The 24,372-nt window shown below is 41.8% G+C and overlaps 1 protein-coding gene across 6 annotated transcripts in view; it reads left to right on the top strand.

The window, feature by feature from the left end:
• The window catches only part of LOC147025270 (putative bromodomain-containing protein 10), a 262,359-nt gene that overhangs the window by 60,098 nt on the left and 177,889 nt on the right, over positions 1–24,372 (top strand). For all 6 annotated transcript variants that reach the window (XR_015059415.1, XR_015059414.1, XM_085886086.1 and 3 more), the window contains 2 exons: positions 9,365–9,588; positions 17,116–17,923. Coding sequence is in view for 4 of the 6 variants with exons in the window: in XM_085886086.1 (XP_085742212.1) it covers positions 9,365–9,588; positions 17,116–17,923 (1,032 nt within the window). In the remaining 2 variants the exon portion in view is untranslated. The remainder of the gene's footprint in view (positions 1–9,364; positions 9,589–17,115; positions 17,924–24,372) is intronic.

Consider the following 24,372-nt stretch of genomic DNA (forward strand, 5'->3'; position numbering starts at 1 on the left):
AAAATCACCCCCACGCTTCCCCAATGAACGTATTTCTGACTATCACCCCACCCTTCCACAATGAACGTATTTCTGACTATCACCCCCACCCTTCCCCAATGAACGTAACAAAACAATACAGCTACCTTTATTATATATATAACATACCAAGACAGTTCCTCAACCTGTGTCTCGAGATTGGCAAATGTACCATTAGCAAAGATTGTATAAATATTTTGGTTTGATAGCTCGTCTAATAAAGTTTCACAGTTGCCATATTATGAAAGTTCCAAGACAGTTCTGAGTTCATCTACACATTTTAATTAATGGATTTTATTTATTTATTAAGGCCTGGTGTTGGATAAACGGTGAAGGTGGCTGGCATCGGATCTGAGGGTCTTGAGCCCCCGTCATCCTGTTAAATAACACCAGGTGGATTGACTCGGCTTGTCATCCTTCAGAGGTCGGCAAAATGAGTATCAGCTTACTGGAAACATGGGGCAGTGCATCATTGGCACATCCGCGCTCCCAATAATGATGCAACCAGCAGCCACAGGCTGCATAAAAAATAATAAAATATTTACAGTGCCGAAAGAAAGTCTACACTCTCTTTCAAAATTTTCACCTTTTGTTGCTTTATAGCAGGGGTCGGGAAGGTTTTTGACTCAGAGAGCCATTAAAGCAAAATATTTGGAAATCTATTTCAGTGAGAGCCATATAATATATTTTAAGACTGAATTCAACTAAATGTGAGTATAATAAGCCTCTGAATTTATTCTTTTAAATAATGTTGTTATAATACTCACCATTAATGGGACTTCTGGTGCTGCATGGATTTGCTGATGGCTTTGTAGTCTGGTTGGTACTTGGTGAGGTTAAGCTTCATGCAAGCGTTGAGGCTTTCATCCGTTAGACGTGATCGTAGGTTGGACTTGATGTTTTTAAGATGTGAGAATGACTGCTCACATGCATACGTAGATCCAAACAAGGTCAATACAGCAATACTCACACGCTGCAGTGTGTGGTATGTGACAGGAAGCGCGTTCCAAGTTTTGATAATCAGCTCGTCTTCGGGTTGAAGTTTTTTTCATTTCTGTCCACATGTGCTTGCTCGCCAACTCCGCTTTCTGTCGTGCGATTCTTTCCAAATCTTCATTCAGTGACTTGAACTTATTCACCCACATGTCTGAGGCCTTCAGGTCAGCCACTTCTGCTTCAAAATCTCTGACGGAGACACCAGGAATGTAACTCAGGTCGGCTGTGTTCAGTGAACACTCGTTTGGATGGGTGATGAACTTAAAAAGACGAGTGTGCTCACGAAATTCTCCAAAGCATGCTTTGAATGACTGTAGGAGACTGGATGTGAAGCCAGCTAACTGGTGGAGATCAAAGTTTTGAGTGGGCTCACTTGCTGTGCATGCATCTTTAAATTGTCTCAGTTTTTCAAAATGTAGTAAACGACCTGTTTCAAGATCCATGATAAAGAGCTCCAGCTTGTTTTCAAAAGCAAACACAGCTTGTTGAAGGGATAACACTGTATTTCCAATGCCTTGCATTTTCACGTTGAGCTGGTTCAGATGTTCAGTCATATCCACGAGATAGTAAAACTTGAGGAGCCACTCAGTTTCGGCTAGCTCAGGATGCTCAATCCCTTTCATTTCAAGGAAAGTCCGGATTTCGTTCAGGCAAGCCGCAAAACGGCTAAGCACCTTCCCTCTTGACAACCAACGCACATTGCTGTGCAAAAGCAGACGATGATAGTTATTTCCAACTTCATCCAGCAGTGTTTTAAATTGGCGACCATTTAAGGCTCGGGCAACAATAAAGTTGATCACACGAATGACCAGCGACATCACTTCGCCAAGCTGCCCATCACACATCTGAGCACAAAGTGCCTCCTGGTGTAGAATGCAATGGAAACTTAGGATGGGTCTATTTTCATGTTCACGGAGAAGCGCCACAAATCCTTTGTTTTTCCCCACCATACACGGAGCACCATCAGTACACACAGAGATAAGTTTATCCATAGGTAGATTTTTTTCTTGAGCGAACTCCATGAAAGACTTGAATAAATACTCGCCTCTTGTGGACCCTTTTATTGGCAGAACAGCAAGACTTTCTTCGCGCAGTGTATCACCAGCAGCATATCTTGCAATCACACTGAACTGCGACAAATTGCTTACGTCTGTTGACTCATCCAAAGCCAGGGAAAAGAACGGCGCTGTATTTATGTCCTTCACTTGCGTTTCCTCCACTTGGTTTGCCATCATGATGGTACGATCATGACCAGCTCTTGCCGATAGAGGCATGTCTTGTATCCGTTTGATTATCTTGTCTTTGTTCGGAAGATCATCAAAAAGTTCATTGACTACATCCAGCATGAACGTTTTTGCATACTCGCCATCTGTGAATGGTTTTCCGTTCCTCACTATTGCTAAAGATCCAGCAAAGCTGGCGGAATTATAGTCACCTTGCCGGGTCCATACGCGGAGTTGCTGCTGGCTGGCTTGCACCCTGCTCAGTAGCTCTTGGCACGCTTTCTTTCTGCTGTCTCCCGCAGGGTATTTTGATGCAAAGGTAGCATGGCGCGTGTCGAAGTGCTGCTTCATATTCGACCGTTTCATCGATGCAATTTTGTCATTGCAAATTAGACACACCACAGAACCTGCTCTCTCCACAAAGGCGAATTCTTCGGCCCATTCGTCCTGAAATGTACGATACTCCTCATCTTTTTTTCTTTTCGCCATCTTCTTCGTCGAAGGGTTAGCTTTGAGCAAATGAGAGAGAGGGAGATGTTGACCCAAGTGAGTCTGGCTGGCCTGCGCATGGGCTGACATACTCGAGAGGTGCGGCGCGGCCGGCCGACTCTGGGATGCTGTCGCCTCAGCGGTGGCGCGTGATTGGTCGAGATGAATTCCGTGACGCGTCTCGGCGGCGGCACGTCATTGGAGGAACCGAAATCACGAGTCGCCTCAGCGGTGGCACGTGATTGGTCGAGATGAATTCCGTGACGCGTCTCGGCGGCGGCACGTCATTGGAGGAACCGCAATCACTAGTCGCGTCGGCCGCATGACTGGACGAAACAAAAACCGCTTCAGACAATTCGGAGGTGTTTTTTCTTCTCTCCTTCTGCCAAGTTCAGCCCTGCACGTGAATGAAGCACGACACCATTCAAACTATAGGTAAAGATTCTGCGAGAAATATTGGGCTTTCCAAGTTTCAAACTCCAATTTTATCTGCGAGCCAGATGCAATCATCAAAAGAGCCATACCTGGCTCGCGAGCCACACGTTCCCGACCCCTGCTTTATAGCCTGAAATTAGATTGCATTAAATCAGACTTTTTCAACCTTTATTTACACATCGTAACCCACAACTTCCGAGTGAAAAACAAATTTTAAAATATAAATTAAAAATACAAAACTAGAATATCTTGGTTGGATAAGTGTCCACCCCCTTATAAAAGCAATTGTAAATTAGCTCAGGTGTAACCAATCACCTTCAAAATTATACACCAGGTTAATTGGCCTCCACTTTGTGAAATTGTAGTGATTCTTATTATTTCAGACAAAAATCAGCTGTTCCTGTCGGTTTCCTCTTCTGGGTAGTGCATTGCACAGCAAAAACTCAACCATGAGCACAAAGGAGCTTTCAAAAGACTTTCAGGATAAAGTTGTGGAAAGTTGCAGATCAGGGAATGGGTATAAAAATATTTCAAAGACCTTGAATATCCCCTTGGAGCACAGTCAAGACAGTCATTAAGAAGTGGAAGGCATATGGAACCTCCCAGACCCTGCCTAGATCAGGCCAACCCGTCCCTCCAAAGTGGATGACCTCCAAACATTCCTTATCTGGAGAAGTTCGGGTTATATCGTCTGTCTCAGATTGGTATTGATGTATGTAAGTGAAATGTAGCCAATGAGGATCGAAGATAGAAAAAAATATATTGAAAGAACAGAAAGGAGAATGACACGATGGATGGATGAATGGATTGTCTCTGAAAGAATCAATGCTCATGAAGAAGAATGTAAGAAGAGAAGACTTGCTTGGTACAGTCATGTGCATTGAAGGTCAGAAGATGAAGCTGTAAATAAAAGCAACAAAGCTCATGGTAGAAGGAAGAACGCAAGAGGCTATCCAAAAAAGACATGGATTCAAAAATGTCAAGAAAGATGTGGAATATTTGGGTTTGCACGAAACTGGCACAATGGATGGCATGCCATCATTTGACCAACCCGTTGGAAAAAAAATGGTGTAAATGGTTGTATAAAACATTTGTTGGTTGTTTGTTTATTTATTTATTTATCCATATGCAGCCTGTGGCTGCTTGGCTGCATCATTTTCTGGGGGCACACACTGAAACTCATTTTGCCAACCTTGGAAAGATGACAGGCTGATCGTATGTACATGTACAAAAATCAACCCTACCTGGTGTTAATTCAACAACTAAACAGATACTTGAACTCAAGGCCCAAGGATCTTCAGCCAAGCAACTTAAACATTAAGCCAATACTCAGCTTGTTCTTGTAGTTTTTGTTCTCATGTGAAAAGTTTTCACATTATTCATTCACTCAATAGAACTTCCTCATTATTATTAATTTATTATACACTGTCAGACCCTGACATTTGCGAACCCCACGTATTCGCGGTTTATGATATGTGACCTGCTGCTACATTCGCGACCCTTTGCTTCGCATATTTGCAGGGTTTTTTTTCGCGTTTTCATGGGCATATTCGTGGTTTATTGAGGGCGTATTCGCATCTTTTCTGACTTGCTTCTACATTTGCGCCCCTGTGCTTCACGTATTCGCGGGCATATTTGTGGTTTTTCACAGGATTTTTCATTTTCCCTTATGAAACATGAACCACTGGGACCCTATCCCCCTTTTCCCATTGAAACAATGTCCCAACATTCATGGATTCGACATCCACAGCATATTTCAGGAACGTATCTGCTGCGAATGTCGGTCCGACAGTATTTCATTATTTCGTCGATATCCCATGATGAAAACTTATGAATGTGCATTATCAACCTTTTAAACCCAAATTTATCTCTCAATTACAGGGCCAGTTTAGCACTTGTAAGGTCAGGTCTTACCAGGTTGAAAATATCCTCTCTGTACCTCTTCCTTCTCTACTCCTTGACTTTCTAATGTCCAACTTAAACTTTAGATTAGGAGACCATAACTTTGTCAAAGCTGGACAATTCAGAATAACGATTTCATGAGTTTTATAATGCACTTTCTCATGCTAAATGGAACCACTCATAAGAATTTCTCTGTTTTTTAATTATTATTATTATTATTATTATTATTATTATATTTGTTTTGTATACATAGTCGAGGCTCATGGAAGAGCTAGTACTCTGAACGGATCAGGACATAACAGATAAAACCAGGGTGCAAAACATGCATGCATGTGGTGGACAAGATGGACACAGAAGGAAACTCCAAGGAGGGAAAACTGGATAATTGGAAGGAGAAGGGATTTGTGTGTGGTTAACAAGGGCAGAAAAGATCATGGTGTTGGATCGAGGGCAATCTGAGATGGAGGTGAACAGCTATTTTGAAGACCTTGAGAGAAGAATAATATTGAAGAGGATGTGGAAGTTGGTTCCACAGGTGGGAAAAAAAAGAGGAACAAATGAGTGATCATGAGCAGTGATTCTGGAATTGGGTAGTTTCACCAGAAGGGGGTTTATGGTGGACCGTGTGTGAGCCCTGCAAAAGCCTGGGAGGGGGGGGGAGGGGGGAGTGACGCAAAGCACGGAAAAAGCAGAGTGTAAGACCAGAAAGGAGGTAGTAGAAGACAAAGACACTACCGACCTGTCTGCTATGGCGAAGTGATAAGACTATAGCCTCAGCTTCATCACGAGAGATTCCAATAATCTTAAAGACCTTGGCTTCTACAGCATCAAGCTGAGGAAGATGTGAGGCAGGGGAGCCAGTCCAGAGGGGGAGCAGTACTCCATCAAGCTGTGGATGAAGGCCTTGTAGCTGGATAGGAGTTTAGGTGTGCCAAGGAAGGACTTTGTATGATTGAGGATGCCCAGTCGGCGGCTAGCTTTGGAGGCCGACAATGAAATAAGGTTTGCGTAAGAAAGATCATGGCTGATAGACCAAGTATGAACGGCTGAACCTCAAGCCGATTGTTAAGAAAGTAGACAGGAGAGTTTGCCCCATGCTCCTTTCAGAGCGAGATGGTGAGTGTGAGATTGGTCAGGATTGAAAGGCTTATTCCAAGTGTTTGACCATCTTGTGATTTTGTCAAGGTCTGAAGAGAGGGAAGAGGCTGCAGCCTGCCTGTCTGAAGGATGAAGGGTGTCATGGCAGAGGGTGGAGTCTTCTCCATACACACCAGTCAGAATGCTCCCAAATTTGGGTTACAACATTAGGACAGGGTCCTGATGTTAATTTGTGGAGATCATGCTGACCACGTGACCGGAGGTATGTTAAAATGGGCGTCGCGTAAATTCCTTCAAAAATCTTCTTCTCTCGACCCACCAGTCAGAATGTTACCAAATTTGGGTTACAACATTAGGCCAGGGTAGAGATGTTAATTTGTGGAGGTCATGCCAATCACATTATGGTAAGTTTGTCAAAATGGCTGACTTTGTCAATTTTTGGGAAAATTCTGGAAATTCCTTCAAAAACCTTCTTCTCCAGACGCACCAGTTAGAATGCTACCACATTTGGGTGACAACATTAGGCCAGAGCCTGGATAAGCTACGGGTCCAGTGGTCCTATTTTTGTTGCAACATTTGCCTTCCAGGTATATGCAAGGAACTTTAACATGGGAGGAAGCCATTTGGTCCATCATGCCTGTGTGCCCTCACACCACAGTAATTTAAGCATTTTGTTTATACTTGATTTCACTTGGAAGGAATAGGAGTCAGGTGGAATGCAGAGGGACAGGCACAAGGACATCCCCAAGGTGTTTTTATTTTTATTACATTGTATTCTATTTCTAGGGACAAATGAAAATTTTTTGTGGGGTGAGGAATGAACAAACACCAACAGCACATTCCCTTTTTCATGAGACTCTTACGCACCTTGTAATCACTACAGATGTATAGTCACTCATCTGTACCAATACCGAAGCTACCTACAGTCCTGCTGATGTCCATGCAGTCCTCTAGATTCCCAATGCTTTTAGTTGCATATCTAATTCCGATAATATACAAGTTGTTCAGCTCTTGTTTAATCTCTACGGAGCTATAAACTGTCATCCCGGTATTTCACAGGCAGGGTGATCTATCAATGTGTGCTTCCCTCGGGTGGATGTTAAACGGGCGTCCCGTCTGCCAGAATTAGTTGGTGGACATTGAAGATCCCACTATCCTTCGCGAAAAGTAGGCGAGCTATTGCTGGCACCATGAAGAAATTACAAATTCCTGCCCTAACCAGCAGGGGGCATTGTATCAGTGGCCCAGCCATCCCCAAAGCCAATGATGCTACCCTACAGCCTTATGCTGCATTCAAAATATGAAGCTCTCATTTTATTTGACAGCAAATTATCCATTTTTTAATTGGATGCAATGTTGAGGGAGGCAGGTGGGTTGGGGTGAAAAGGAGATCTGCTCATTATTAAAGATTTGGGTTAAGTCAAGTTTGTCCAAATTGTCTGTCTTTATAGGCCATTTTCACCCAAGAGTGCTAGATGTAAGGTGGTCCAAAAGCCAGTTTACAAAATAATTTTAAAACCAAAATTACCAAAGTCGATTTATCCAAAATAAACTGCAATGGATTTTTTTTTAATGAAAATCAATAAAAAATCGAATTTGATATAATATGTACCCTTTAAAATTTTTATTACAAACTTTAGGGCCACCCTTTATTCTTGTTCACTCTTTCTCCAAAACAAATTGTTAGGACATAAAGAAACGTTCTTGTCAAAAATGTGATAACCTTGTATTTGTATGTGTGTACACTGTACAGTACTGCACACGTACTTTTGTTGGACTTGCAGAATGTGGAAATTACTCATTCTGTTGCAAATTTATAGTTTGAAATGAAATTCGATTCACACTTACGTACAAAGGTCATGATCAAATCGACTACAAAGCCTGAGCATCACTTGATTGCATGTGCAGCCACACATCACGAAGGGAGAATGATACTATATAATCGCACTTTAGTGTACACTACAGTACTATCTCACAGATGGTAAACATTTTGATGTAATCGTTTATCTTTTTATACCGTCATCATTTGAAAAGGTTCTTCTTTTTGCCATGTTTGTGAATTGGGTATTGTAGTTACAAGGTATTACAAAGCAATGAAGGCACAGGTAAAGGCCAATTGACTAAATATTCCTTTGCCTTATATATACCACCTACTGCTGACAGTGCTAATTATACAGCTATCCATATACAAGTGTAACTGATACACAAGGGATGACACAGGATCATCCTGAAATTGCATACATGCCTCTGAACTGTCTAGTTTGGGTTTGAGTCCTCTCCCAACTGCCATCATCCTGGTACTTTGCAGGCAAGGCAATTTTGCAATAATGAGTGCTTTATTTAAAAGGTGAAATTAAGCTTGCTGTCCTCTCTTCTGGCATTCACTTGTAGATTTTAAAGATATACCTGTCAAACAAAATTGGCCATTGCAAGCTTGTACCCAAGCCAAATTTTATTCTCTTTCCCTGGTTGAGGGTTGTTGCAGCACCCTCCGATGGATTCCAGACATACATTCTCAGCCATGGAAACTTTCACAATCTGTTGTGGTTGCCATGATGCCCCCCTCTCACTCCCCCCTTCCCAAAGGAGTATGGAAAATACAATAGCAACAACTAATGCACAAATATATCTTCTTTTCAAAATCTAAGGACTTATTTTGGAATCTTTACTGCAAGTCCAGCACCTAAATTCTGATGCCAGGGCACTTGGATCTATCCACATCTGAAAGATTATGTCTGAAATGCTTCATCTCCTGCTGGTACTGTGCCAGAATAATTATAGTTAAGTTCGTTCAATTGGACATCAAACCCAGATGAGATGGCTCATAAGTGGTAAGCACCTGACATTGCCTTATTATAAGTCACTCATCATAGTTCTTAAGATTGAGAAGCTAACTTGGTGGTAGGAAAAGTGAGGAGGTGGGTTTGACGACCTTGGCCAAGGCTTTGCATTCCGTTATATGCATCATGATCTCCAAAAGTTTTTGTTGTTTGAATATTACTGTAATTCCTTATTTTCTCTCTTTTATTATTTTTTTCAACTGTTGATTGCCCTTTTCAGTAACTGCTATTCACCGATTCCACAAACCTTAACAAAGCACTTAACACATTATCTGAAATATGACAACGGTGCTAATATAAAAGGTTTCAAAGAAAGATAGACTTCTTCTGTGATTGCATCATTATCACTCTACCCTGCCCCAGCTCAGGGTCGTTGTCCTCCAATGCCGTACAAAGTATGGGAGCGGAGGTTACGATGCAGGGTACGTTCCTGGTGGGATGAGGTGGGCAGTGTCCCTCGTCCTGCGATTGCTGCTGATAAGCTGGGACTCGACTCAAAATTCTTCCTGGTTTTAGGGGAGAGAAGCCCATTGGAGGAGAAATCGTTTCATGATCTACCCTTCCTGCAACGTCTTTGGCTGCTAAAGGTGTGCAGATAAATTTGTACGAGTTTTTGTGAACTTGTCATCAGAGACTGCTGGAGAGCAAAGTATTGGGATATATTCTCCTTTTGCACATATCATGCAATGACTGCACTAAATACAAATCAAAAAACACAAAAGTTGCAGCTATTTAGCTGTTTACCCAAACCTGAACTTTTCCTCAACATTTTTGTATGTTGATCAGCACTTAGCTTAATATTCTACACTATGCCTGCAAAATTTAATCTCAAGAATACTTTTATTTCCCATCCAAAGTGATTTGATACAACACAACGTTCTTATGGCAAGATAATTGCTGATGTGTGGGTATATTTCACAATGCTATGATGCATGCTTTATTATTTTCTTTCGAGCATTTTAGGTCACAACAGTTTCACCTGATAATTAAGATCGTGCCAAAAGGTTAGCATTAGTCACATTTTCGAAGCGTGTTTTATTTTACTTTATTTTTTTCTGGCCTAAGCAATATCTTTGACTGTAGGAACATTAATCGAAGTTTTGAAGAGTAGTGGCATGAATTGAAAATGTGAAAGTATTACACTGTGTCTTAGAACCATGGCTTTAGCAATTAGCTTAATTCAACTTTCAAATTATCCTTCTTATTAATTGACAAGCTGGGTCACCCATCAAGATCGGAGTAATTATTTATACTTTAGGAAACCATCAAGAAGATTGATATTTAAAGCTGCAGCAAAAAATTAACCCAAGAGTGCACCATGGCAATGATTGGCAAAGTAGCCTCATTTCCTTGTTTGAGGTCAGTTTCTTGTTTTTCAGATGTACAAACACACATAGAGACAGAGAATTGCCTTGCCGGGATCAGGGGAGGTGGTGATTGTTGCCATTAGGTGGATTGGTGGATTGGTCCAAGGGTGTGGAATAAATCAAAAAGGACACACACACACACACACACACACACACACACACACACACACACACACACACACACACACACACACACACACACACACACACACACACACACACACACACACACACACACACACTCTGCCCTGCACTATGCCTGCCATACTATATACCAGATGTGAAGATATGGCATGGGATTCTTCCAGGGAGGCAGTCTTTCCCCCTCTTGTTTTGTCTGGCTCTGGACCCAATGAGTAACCTCATCAACAAACAAGGGGCATGGATACGCCCAAACAACCAATAGAAGAACATCCAAAGAAATAGGAAAGGTGACACATCTACTGTACATGGATGATTTAAAGCTCTTCATACCGAATGACGAAAAATTTGACAGAACAACTAAAACTAGTAAAACGGTTCTCCTAGGACATTCAAATGGAATTTGGACGAGATAAATGTGCCAAGTGCACATTTGTACAAGGTAAACCAACAAAAATAGACAACATAAAAAATTGACCTTGAAACAACAATACAGCAGTTAGAAAACTAAGCATAATACATATACCTCAGAGTAGAAGAGGGCCACCAAATATGTCACAAACAATGTGCAAAACAGTCGTCAAAGAATACCTGCATAGAAAGAAGCTGTTCCTGAAAACGTACCTCTCCCCAAGAAACAAAATCAAAGCCATAAACCAACTCATAGAAAACTCCTCACCATCCACAAAATGTTCTACAAAACCAGCTTATCCTAAGAATGTACCTGCCGATACGAGAGGGAAGGAGCGGCCTGATGGAACTCAATCAGGTGCACAGAGCGATGAGTGTTTGATTAGCTGAGTATATGAAATGCTCAACAGACTATTGAATTAAATTTGTAAACAAACATGAACACAACAAAGCAGAAAAAGTATCCCTAACTCACCTTGCAAATTTTTTTCCAAAAACAGGTGTGAATAGAAGATGCCACAGAGGAAAATTAAATAGTAACAGATACAGTCCCAACGATTGCAAAATAGACAATATAAAATCAAATAAAAATATCAATAAATATACACCAACAAATGGGAGAACCACAGAAGAGCAGGAAAATGTAAAAATAATTGGGCATATTAGGGATAGATAAAGAAGGCTTATTGGAATGGCTAAGAAGAGTTCAGCTCAACTGGGACAGAAAACCAGTCGTAATATATGTCCAAGATCAAGGACACCATACTGAAGGATTTAAAAGATGGTGGGACTGAGCTCGACGGACAAGTGTAGGTTCTGCATAACAGAAGTACTAGTCACCTGCTTTTGGGATGCAAAAAACTATTATCAGAACAACTTTACACACAATGGCACAACAAAGTATGCAAAGTGATTCATTGACATATCTGCAAAAACTTCAACATCCCAGTTCCAGAAAAGTCATGGAAACATGAAAAAGGGCAATCATTGAAAATGAGGACGCTGATGTACGACCTGATGATTCCATCGAGCATGAACATAGAAAACATAGCATTGTGATGTGACATAGTACTCAGCTACAAAAAGGAAAAAGACAGCATTGCTGATTGATGTATCAGTACCCAGGATTTTGGTTTAAATAATGCAGAAATCAAGAAAATGACCAAATACCAGGACCTCAAAAATGAGGTCAAGAGATCATGGAAGCTGAAGAGCATCAAAATTGTGCCAGTCATAATTGGAGCAACATGAATGATAAAGAAGAGCCTCAAAGAGATTTTAAAAAAATATCACCGGGAATACTACCACAAATGAACTACAATTGGAGGCAGTCCGGCATTCGGTGATGATCCTGAAAAGAACCCTCAGAACAAAAAAATAAAACAGCTTGGTTCTTGAACGGAGGTCCCTTACCGAACCGGAGGTGGATACTTTGAGTCCTCAGAAGACTCCAATCCATTTCCTGAAACCCGCAAATGGAGGTAACGACCAATGAATCACTTACACACACACACACACACACACACACACACACACACACACACACACACACACACACACACACACACACACACACACACACACACACACACACACACACACACACACTCACACTGGTGTTGGCTTAACGGCAAGGGTGGCTGGCTTAATATCCTAGGGTCTTGAATTCAAGCCCTTGTCGTGCCTTTGAATTAACACCAGGTGGGTTGCTTCAGCTTGTCATCCTTCCAAGGTAGGCAAAAGTAGTACCAGATTGTGAGTAATGGGAGCTCGTAATAACGTTTTTCATCAGTGGCTTAGCCACGCCCCCAAAAAGCGATGCAGCCAAGCAGCCACAGACTACATACGAATAAATAGAATACACACACACACACACACACACACACACACACACACACACACACACACACACACACACACACACACACACACACACACACACACACACACACACACACACACACACACACACACACACACACACACACGTGATTCTCTCTCTCTGTCTCTCTATCGTGGTTCCTTATGCATGGCCATATATTTTAAGTTACAAACTCCAAACTCGGGGTACAAATACAAGTGTGTGTGTGTGTGTGTGTGTGTGTGTGTGTGTGTGTGTGTGTGTGTGTGTGTGTGTGTGTGTGTGTGTGTGTGTGTGTGTGTGTGTGTGTGTGTGTGTGTGTGTGTGTGTGTGTGTGTGTGTGTGTGTGGGGGGGGTGGGGGGTAGTATACAATAGAATGTGGATAATAATTGTGTGCTTGAATATAAGCGCATATGAAAAATAAGTGCACACTGGCCTCCCTATTTCATTCTTCCATTAAAAAATAAGCGCATATATTAACGTCATTGTAAGGCTTTGAAAACTGAAAATATTATCCACTCTAACACGACATTATTTCGTGTTTTACTGGCATTGGTACATAAGCTTGAAGTCTGAATTCCTTACATATCTGGTACTGGTACTTGAGTTGTACGTTCAAAACAACGTTATTCATCAAGGGTGTTTTACAACAAGGGTCGTAAAAGAGTGTTTTACACCGTTTCACGTCACTTTATGACAGAGTCTTAAAAGAACGTTTTTCAGCACAATAATGGACACTGCCGTGAAGTTTTGATCATACAGCCGTGAAAAGAAGATTGAGATTATCGCGCTTTACAACTCTTGCAAGAACCAGTAACAGACACGTAATAAATTCGGACTTAACTCGAGGACTTTTTATGTGCATGGTGAAGAATGAGGAAATAATTGTTCAGTGTGAAAGGTTTCAATAAGATAGGGAGTGGAAGACAGGCCTTATACCCAGACGTGGAACATGAACTTGTTGTGAAGTTTAAACAGATACGTGATCGAGGACTGAAAGAAAGTGTATTTAGAATTTGTTTCCGAGGTCTGGACAATTAAAATTGCAGTGATGTAAAAACTTTACATCTATGCAGCCAATCTGAAGAACATTGACCATTATCAGCACATGTCGTGACTTTTTGAAAAAAGCACATTTGGAAAATAAACAAATATATGCTCCACTTAATCGAACAAGCGCAAATAAGCTAAGATCCTTGTCCTTTTAATGATGACGACATAAAAACGAATATGACGTCATTGTGATGTATCAGGTTTGCGATAAATTATCTGTGCTAATGCCCGGCTTGATTCCCGCAAACAAAATTCAAACAGCTTGCCTAGTTTCGGAGATAATGGTATGGGCGATTTCCATTAGCGGTGATATTATGACGTCAACTTTTTTTCTAGGAAGAATTTCCAAAATCGTAGATGGTTACTGCCTGCGAGTGGGCTTTCTGCATAAACAGTACATGGCAAGTTTCACGAAGATCCGATGAAAACTCTGGGTTGTGAAACAAAAAATGTCAAAAAATAGGAATGACGTCATAAAAATTGATATGACGTCATAGTGATGTATCATATGTGCGGTAATTCATCTCTGCTAATGCCCTGTTCGATTCCCACAAACAGAATTCAAAAAGCTTGCCGAGTTTCGGAGATAATGTTTTAGGCGATTTCCATTAGCGGAGATATTTTGACGTCATAACTTTTTTCTCTCGGAGGAATTTTCAAAATCGGAGATGGTTACTGTCTGCGCAGGGTATTTTTACATATATATGCCAAGTTTCAGGAAGTTTCGATTAAAACTGTAGGCTGTGAAACAAAAAAGTCCACAAGAAGAAGATGAAGAACAACAACGTGAGTAAGACTTAGAGATCCTCCACGAGGATCTAATTATGGCCTAAGTCACATTTGCTCTACGGCGAGGATACGGCGGCCATACGCCCTCTGAATTAACAGAAAGGTGCGGCGGCCGCAAAGTTTCTGCGGTGGCCTCAGGGTGGCCCTACGCCGTTTGGCTATCTTTTACAGGCCGTAGGGGTCGCCGTGGAATTATAACGCAGTTATAACTTTTTTTTCATTTCTACGTTCACCGTAGCAAGTCGACAAGCCGAAAAAAAAAGTGGTTAAAAAAACAAAAAAGAACCCACCCGTTACCGTCTGTCTCGCCACACGTTCGCCTTAGGGCCCCCCTGCGGTCCCCCTGCAGTCGCCTTCCGGGCACCTTGCGTCTGCCTTGAAAATTCTATGGCCGCCGCAGGAACGTCCTAAGGTCACCGTGCGACGTCAAATCAAAGACTGTACGGCACCCACACGTTTTCGGTCTCCACAATTTATAAATACGCCGTGCGGCTCCCTGAAAAATAAAAACATATGTGACTGATACATTGTGTGACCGTGGAAATACTGCGGCTGCCCTATAATTGCTAGTGGCCGTAGATTTTGTAGACCCCACGGCCGCCGTGGCAAATATGACAGGCCTATCCAACCCCGACTGACACGAATGACTTGGTGAGATCAAGTGATTTATCACAATATCTTCTTCTTCTTCTTCTTCTTTCGGCTGCTCCCGTTCGGGATCGCCACAGCGGATCATCCGTATGATCCGCATAGTGATTTAGCACATGTTTTACACCGGATGCCCTTCCTGACGCAACCCTGGTAGTCTCTTACAACACAGGGATATGGTACACCTATTTGAACCGGGGTATACACCGGCTCAGTACACTGGTACTCACTTCTCCAACCTCGGAAGGATGACAGGCTGAGTCAACCCCCTGGTGTATTAATTCAGTGGCCCAACGGGGCTTGAACTGAGGACCTTTTGGATCCCAAGCCACTGCCCTAACCACTGCGCCAAGACCAGGCTATTGATTTATCACAATATATATCCTTAAATAAAACGGCTGTGTATTCCAAAGATACAGAAGTGTTGATTTTATCTCCGGGTCATACAGAATTCACAGTTCCATTTAAAATAACTAGGAAGAATTTCCAAAATCGGAGATGGTTACTGCCTGCGCGTGGGCTTTCTGCATTCACATGGCAAGTTTCACGAAGATCCGATGAAAACTCTGGGTTGTGAAACCAAAAATGTCAAAAAATAGGAATGACGTCATAAAAATTGATATGACGTCATAGTGATGTATCATATGTGCGGTAATTCATCTCTGCTAATGCCCTGTTCGATTCCCGCAAACAGAATTCAAAAAGCTTGCCTAGTTTCGGAGATAATTTTTTAGGCGATTTCCATGAGCAGAGATATTTTGACGTCGTAACTTTTTTTTCTAGGAGGAATTTTCAAAATTGGAGATCGTTACTGTCTGCACAGGGTATTTTTACATATATATGACAAGTTTCAGGAAGTTTCGATGAAAACTGTAGGCTGTGAAACAAAAAAGTCCACAAGAACAACAACGTGAGTAAGACTTGGAGATCCTCCACGAGGATCTAAAAATAGGCGCATACGCTTATTATCCAGATTCTACTGTAGGCAATGTGGCCGTGGCCTCATGCAGGGTTTTGCAGGGGGGGGGGGGAGGTGTGGTTTTATGAATTCTCTGTGTAAGTGTATACCGTCTCGTGCCACCTTGTGGTGGTGGTAGAGGGTATTACAATTTCCAAATTTCCTTTGGCTACAAATTATTACTTATTCACGTTTCTTTTCCCTCGCAATGACACTCCTATGAGCAATTTGTCATGAATCATATTTGTCATTAATACTTGTATTTATATGTTGCAATTATTACATTTTGTTGAAATGCAGTGTCTGCTAAATGCTTTCCTTATGCAATATTTTCATGTCAGATATTTGAATTACTGCCAAGCCCAAAACCTTTGGGTGACAGAAACCTTCCATAAAGACTGATTCATTTCATTGTCAAACAAAGGAATATACAGGAAACATGTGAAGAAAGTTCCACAACTCTAATGCTTTTGTGAACTGTCTGCCAATGAGTTTCATACTTGGAAGGGTATCTACTGCATTGAGGCAATTAATGCTCTTGCCCCTCTTGCATCTTTCTAATCACTCCACTCACCTTCCCCCTCTTCCCCTTCCCCAAGAATGATAGATGATTTTCATTATAGTATATTTTTAAACTTCATTACACGAATTGTTAGACTCTTTTTGCCTTTCCTTGTTTGTCATTATTTTTTTGGGGAAAGGGGGGATGGATGGGGGGGGGGGTGATGGGGAGGATGGAGGGAGGGGATGGGGGGGGGAGGAGCAGGCCCTTCTTGTTCTTTAGATACACAAAAGTAGTTAATCGTGGTCAAGCAGTTCATTAAAACATTTGTGATTTGCAGCCTTCCTCTTCTTTGCTTTCATTCTTATTATCTTTCATTGCAGGGACTGTGTGACCACATTTATGCCAGCGAAGCCGCTGTCCAGGCAGCTGTGCTTTCCTGGCCCATCCATGAGTGCCGTGAAGTTGTGCTTGGGTATGATTCCTGCTCTTGCTCATACCTCCACTTCCCGCAGTTCTGTGGTGCAGATCTGCGTGTGTATAGGCAGGAACCTCTTGGTCCTCCTTCCTATCCTGGGCCACCAGTCCTTGTGCAACAATTTTCTTGTCATACCAATGTCTCAATCTCAAGACATGCTCAGTTGAAGCGACGAGGTTTAAGTCATAGTCGTTGCCGGGCACGGGCAAGATCTAAAATGAGAAGAAACCGACGCTATAGCGGTTTTGCAGGGATTCATCATGGCTCCTCTCCTTCTTCGTCGTCTCTTCCTACTTTGTTACGTACTTCTCTGCCGAGTTCTACCTGTTCCACTGTCTTCACTTCGACTTCATCTTCTTCATTACCAACATGTAAGCTTAAGTCTCAGAGTTCTACATTATTTGAAAGTCCAGAAGATGCTATGAGAGGCAACCAAATGACTTTGGGAGTGGAAAGAGAGGCTTTGAGTATTGGGGAAGCATTAGGAGAAGCCACTGACTTCCACACATTCAATGGCCATTCTGAAGGAAGATTTTCAGTTAACATGTGGAGGGAGCAAGGTGACTGTGAAGTATTGGGCCAAGAAGGCAGAGAAGAAAATGAAGTCATGCAGAATACAAAGAAGAAACAAAAGAAGGAACTGAACAAAGAAGGGATGACAGGAATACAGGAAACTTGGAGATGGAGAAAGAAGAATGAGATTTGCACAAAAGGTGATATCATCTCCTTCTTCACTGTATTACTTCCTTGTAACAATAAACAATTCTGTTGTTAACACGTTGTTGATATTTTTTATACAGCAGTCTGGGCTAATGGAGCTATGAACAAGAGAGGGCAGCAGGGTCACAGATTGACAGAGGATTGATTAAAGGGAAACAGGCAGACAAAGAAGCACACATCGCAGATAAGTAGTGGAGTGCCAGGATGGAAGTGGGATGCAAAAGGGAGGAGGAAGAGTTATTTACTAAGATCACAAGAGATCAGGAGTTAGTGTTGGAGAAAGTGTGAGGTGATGATGGGCAGCATTTTGAAAGGTTGTTGGGGGGGAGGGGGACACATAAAACAGACAAAGGGAGTCAGTTGTACAAGTGACAGTAATGTGGATGTGCGTCCAGGTCTAGATGTGACCAGGAAAAGGGTGGGGGGAGTAGGGGGCAGAGGGTTCTGTAACAATGCATGCCACCTGGAAGTGGGAGGTGTTTAGTGTGGACAGAGTGAAGGAAGGGAGGGTGGGTAGAGTCGGCCAGAAATGAGGCGAGAGAAAACGGAGTTTACTAACCAGCTTGCAGTGTGCAAAATGTAGAACCTGGGACTCAGCATCCTGTTGGGAGATGCCAATAATACTAAAAGCCTTGTACTTGACCACCTCTTGGGGAGCAAGGTCAAAATCAACTCCACCCTCCAAGAGTGGGGAGTCGTACTCCATGGTACTTCAAACGGACTTAGCTCTGGAGAGAATATAAGGTGTCGGCCAGCCTTGAAAGCTAATTTGTCAACATAGTCTTCAGAAGACTGTTTATGGCATGTAGTGAGAGTGATGAGATCCATGGACTACATCTCTTCCAGAGGATGGCAAGAGAAGTAAATCTTTATAAAGGGACAACATGAAAGTTTGGGACTCTCTTGCACTGAAAGGCATGTTCCAGGTCACTGACCAATGACGTATTTATTCCAGATCTGCAAACATGGAGGTCATGGCAGCTAGCCTCTCAGAATGATGGTCCATTGTTCTGCATTTGTTACCAGGATTATAGTGTATTATTCTGCATACCACCAAATGGTGGAGGATTTTCCAAGGAAGCGAAGATATCATTGATGGAGACCAAGAATAGAGTTGGTTCAACAATACTGCCCTGTGGCATACAATACAAAGATCACGAGACAATACCATCGAGAGCAACCCGTTGTTTCCATTTGCAGAGATAGTATGGTAACCATTTCAGTTGAACCTCCTCATTATTTATTGGTAGACAGCTTGGTAAGTAAATCTGGGTGCCAGATGGTAGAGAAGGCTTGAAAATCATCCATATAGGTGGTCCTGACCTTTTCTTTGAGATATATGGCATTAATCCATTCCTGAGTTTGAAGGAGCAACATATCCATGAAAGATTAGTCAAGGTGGAAGCCAAACTGATGATTGAAAATGAGAAAGTTGGCCATGAAATCGTTGCCTGAAGTCTGCAGCGATGATAGATGCCATCACTTTGCTGCTGTTGGGAGTAGGCTGACTGTGTATTGAGTGGAACATACTTACAACCATTCTTTTGAAGAGGAATGATGCTGCCAACTTTCCGAGATGAAAGTCGGTGACCATCTGAGAAAAAAAAATGAGGAAAGAGGAGAGGATTGGGCCAAAGCACATTTTCTGAACATTACACTAAGTAATGCCATCAGGTGCAGTTTCAAAGGAGGTGTCAAACTTTCCAGCCTTTGTGGGAGGATCTGAGGATCTACCTGCTGCAGTGAGCAATCGTTGATGAGGAAAAGGGTGGTTATTGGAAGGAAAGATTGGAGATTTTGGCTTTTTTCGAAAACAGTATTAGGATATTCAACTTTTTCAAGAGCCATGCCCAACATGATTCCATCCTTTAGGAGTGTAAATACATAAGGGGAATATGTTCTGGTGACAGACATCACCAGATGCCACCAGGCTTTGAAGGATAGTGAGAGGCTTGAGAAGCTTGATCAGGTGAGCTTGATGATTGGCTCTGGATTGTTGGAGGATTTATACATACTGGTTGCAGGCTATACAGAGTGACTGTTTCTATCAGTTGGGCTTGCCTTCCAGGTGGAGAAAATATGCTGCCTTTTGGTGATAGCCTCACCACATGAATCAATGTGGAAAGGACACTTGGAGGTAGAAGTGGTAAAGGAGTGAAAGCATTCTATTGAAGAAATTCCTCCAGATTATTTTCTTTCAGGAGCTGATGAGAAATCACCAATTTGTGAGGAAGATCAAATATTTCATGCCAGATTGATTTGATTTGCTGAATTGCCATACATGTTCACACCTTGTTGGCTCTGAATACTGCCAAATAACTAGATACACAAGAACATGGTCAGAAAAGCCAAAAGGAGCAGGAATGCTTGAGGGGAAGATTGACATGATCAGATGTAATAGAGAATGAATGACATCTGGAGAGATGTGAGTACAAAAAAATACAAAAACTCTCAGTAACACCAGATGATTCACAAAAGGCCATTGCTGCAATACTGTGGACTGTAGCCCACAGTATTGCAAATCCACAGTGAGGACTGATTCCCAGCCAACTCTTGGTGGCAAATGCAATTTCTACAGTTCATAAAGATAGAGATAAGTTGAGAGGACAGGGAATGAATGTTGGAGGAAAGACCTTCATCGATGGAGGCATCACAAATGGGAGGAGGGCTAACCACACACATAAATATGAGGTTGTTATGGAGAGAGACACAAAGCCAGAAATACTCCATGTGGTGTGTGGTGTGTTGTGAATAGTGGGCAGGGAGAGCCAGGGGCCATGAGGAGAAGTTACAAACATAGACAAGAAGCTACCGCCACTATGAGGGCTAGCTATTTCAAGTGTAGGAGCATAGATGAGTTTGGAACATCCTTTGTGAGAAATATTTGTCAGACAAATAATGTGAGGAGATGCAGAGGTTAACCTGGATGGAGAGATTGGAGAAGTTGATTTGATGCTAGGGATGTACAGAATGAAGGAGAAGGAGGTATCAGAGATGAGGTAGTATGAGGCATGAGAGAGATTCGAGGAAGGGAGTGGCAGAGGGGGATGCTTGGTCGAGGTGGATGATGGGATAGTCAGAGGGGGAGGGACTGTTCACTTTCTAAAATTAAAACTCAGTTCTTTGTTATCGTTTAATCACCATCATTGTAATTGACATTTTGTGAAATGTTTAATCAGCCTGAGCACATATGAGAGACTAATTGTTGAACAATTCATGTGCTTCAATGCAGCTTTGTGTGTTTCTGCACAAAATAAATTGCTCTCTTTTTGTGCCAGTGAAAGCATTTCAAAACCCAGGATGCACCTGCCAACTTCAAACAATACAAAGAGAGCAAGATAAGAATATTATAAGCAGGAAAAAGAGAAATCAGAGATTGCAGACCCTCACCAGGACTTTTGTGTGGCGTTTGTGGAATGGTGTGTTACGTAATTAATAAGAGACAATTAGAACTGTCACTTTATAACTGCTGACAGTGATGACTGGGTACCAAGATGTCCCGCTTTGATTGGACACCTGACCCTGACCCATGACATTTTTATCTCCACCACCAAAGGTGAAGGAGGTTATGCTTTCACCCTTTCTGTCTGTTTATTTGTCTGTTTGTTTGTCTGTGTGCAGGATATCTCAAAAAGTTGTGGATGGATTCAGATGAAATTTTGTGGACATGTTGGGTGTGTGACAAGGAAGAAGTGATTAGATTTTGGTGAAGATCTGGAAACAGATCCGGTTATTAGAATTTTTTAAGTGTTTCTTCACTCACCATTGAATGATTAGGACCAAGATATATGGCATGATATTTCAAAAAGTTGTGGACGGATTTGGACGAAACTTGCTGAACATGTTGGGTGTGTGATGAGAAAGAATGGATTAAATTTTGTTGAAGATTTTTTTTATTAATCTTCAATTGCATTTAGAATGGTATTAAAATATATCAAATTCAAATCAAATGGAAGACCAAATCGGTCCAGTTCTGCATTGGAATAATGAGAAGGAACCCCAACAAGCAAAAAGCAAACATTAATTCATCAGGAGGTACCTGGATAGGATTCACATTCCAGCTGTGACTCCTCTACCCTAAAATCCATCCAGGCACAACCAAGTGAGCCTTATTCAAAAAAAACAAAAAAAAAACACCTCAAATCCAAAAAATCAAATAATTCTGCTGCCAGACCATGCATCCGATCAAGTTGAAATTTAAAATGTATTCCCCGCCACTACTACATCGTAATTGTGAAGTTATACATCGATTGATGAAGCGGTTCCAGATAAAACAGTTAATATTTTTCTTCAATCCAATATGGCTGCCAAACCATTTAATGTATCAATTATTTCTCAACAAACTTGTAAACCCATGGCTTGGTGAACATTTGTGTGAAGTTTCCCTTCGATCTGTCCAGCCGTTCTGGAGGAGAATATTTTTATGTGGGGTCTTCCACCCCACGGGGTCTCAGTGCCGCTCGCATTCTCTCTTTTCTTGTGTACAGTTCATTTGAACGTCTATTTCTCCATTATTCGTGAACAGAATTCGATGAAAATTGACAGGCATGTACAAGACACATATACGCAGGCATTAACTAAATCCAAAGTGCGACTGCGGCCCTTCGGGCCAAGGAACGGCCCTTTCTGCCAATTTTCTTAAAATTGTTATTTCTCTGTTATTAGTGAACGGAACCGAACTAAACTTGACAGGTATATTCTGGAGACCATTCCCCAGGTATTAACTGAGCCCAAAGTGCGATTCTGGCCCTTTGGGTCGAGAAACGGCCCTTTCGGTCCATTTTCTTTAAATTGCTATTTCTCAGTTATTCGTGAAAGAAACTGGACCAAATTTGACAGGTATATTCGTGGGCTCACTCTGCAGGCATTAACTGAGCCCAAAGTGAGATTATGGCCCTTTGGGCCAACAAACGGCCCTCTCGGCCCATTTAAAAAAAAAAATTGCTATTTCTCGGTTGTTCGTAAACGGAACCGAACCAAACTTGATGGGTATATTCTAGAGACCATTCCCCAGGCATTAACTTGCCCAAAGTGCGATTCTGGCCCTTTGGGCCGAGAAACGGCCCTTTCGTCCCATTTTCTTAAAATTGTTATTTCTCGGTTATTAGTGGACGGAACCGAACCAAACTTAACAGGTATATTCTGGAGCCCATTTCCTTGGCATTAACTGGGCCCAAAGTGCGATTCCGGCCCTTTGGGCCAACAAATGGCCCTTTCGGGCCATTTTCTTAAAATTGTTATCAAAAATCTTTTTTTAATGCACTGGGCGATGCCCAACGCAAAAGTAAGTGGCAAATAATAACATGAAACAAGCTTCACTCTTGGGAGGTGTTCTGGTTTCTTTTTCTGATGCGATGAAAATCTTACCAAATTTCAAAGCTATCTGTCGTCCATGCTATCGCTCACCTGAGAGTTGTATGAATGAACTTCAAAGCTATCTGTCGTCCGTGCTATCGCTCACCTGAGAGTTGTATGAATGAACTCCCACGGGGTATATTCGCAATTCGAACTTGTTTTGTAGGTTTTATGGTAAATCCAATATGGCTGCCAAACTGTGTGATCCATCTATCCATCCATTGGGACCACACTCTGTGCAGAGCGTTGGTGCTGCCCAAGCAGTCTCCTTGGCTATTGGGCACAATTCTGTATGACATCATATGTGTGAACCTTTTGTTCCTCATGGATAGGTGGCCATATGTGTAAAGTTTCACCTCGATCTGTTCAGCCACTTCAGAGAAGATTTTTGAAGGTTAAAAAAAATTTTTGTAAACAATATGGCTGCCGAATCACGTGAATGATGACATCATCAATGTTTTTTTCTTTGGACCATTTTGTACCTACACTGATCACATGTAGTGTTCAACATGCAATTATGACATCATAACAAAGGCACTTATGATGTCATAAAAAATCACATTCATTCCACATGACGAGTACTTGCCATATGCAGTTTCAATTTTTTCCTTTTTTCGGTTTCAGAGTTACAGAGGTCCAAAGTTTTTTTTCATTTTTTCAACATGGCTGCCATACCACATGACTTATGACATGATAGTTATCATTAATACATTCTACATGAGTAGTCGCACCTATGGTGAAACTTTCGCCTCAATCTGATATGAGGTTGCGGATAAAAACACAAAAGTTCTGTGCTGACAAACAAACAAAACAGACAGACAAACAAGAAAAAAGACGTGCAGAGCACGATACTTGCAATATCCACCTCCCTCTCCAAAGGTTGCCATGGATACATCAAATTGTCCATTTCATTAATTGACAATCTTAATCAAAGCTCGGGTCAATCGGATGAAAACTGAATATTTTTCAGATTGAAATGGATGATTTTAGAAGTATGACCTTGAGTTGATCTTTGACCTTTTTATCTCAAAATTAGTTGGTTTCCCAATTCAGTCATGTATTATGCAATTGCTGTTTAATTTTCAAG

The sequence above is a fragment of the Eptatretus burgeri genome, chromosome 6 (assembly GCF_056783735.1).
Source record: "Eptatretus burgeri isolate ZD-2024b chromosome 6, Ebu_testis_v1, whole genome shotgun sequence".
NCBI lineage: Eukaryota > Metazoa > Chordata > Myxini > Myxiniformes > Myxinidae > Eptatretus > Eptatretus burgeri.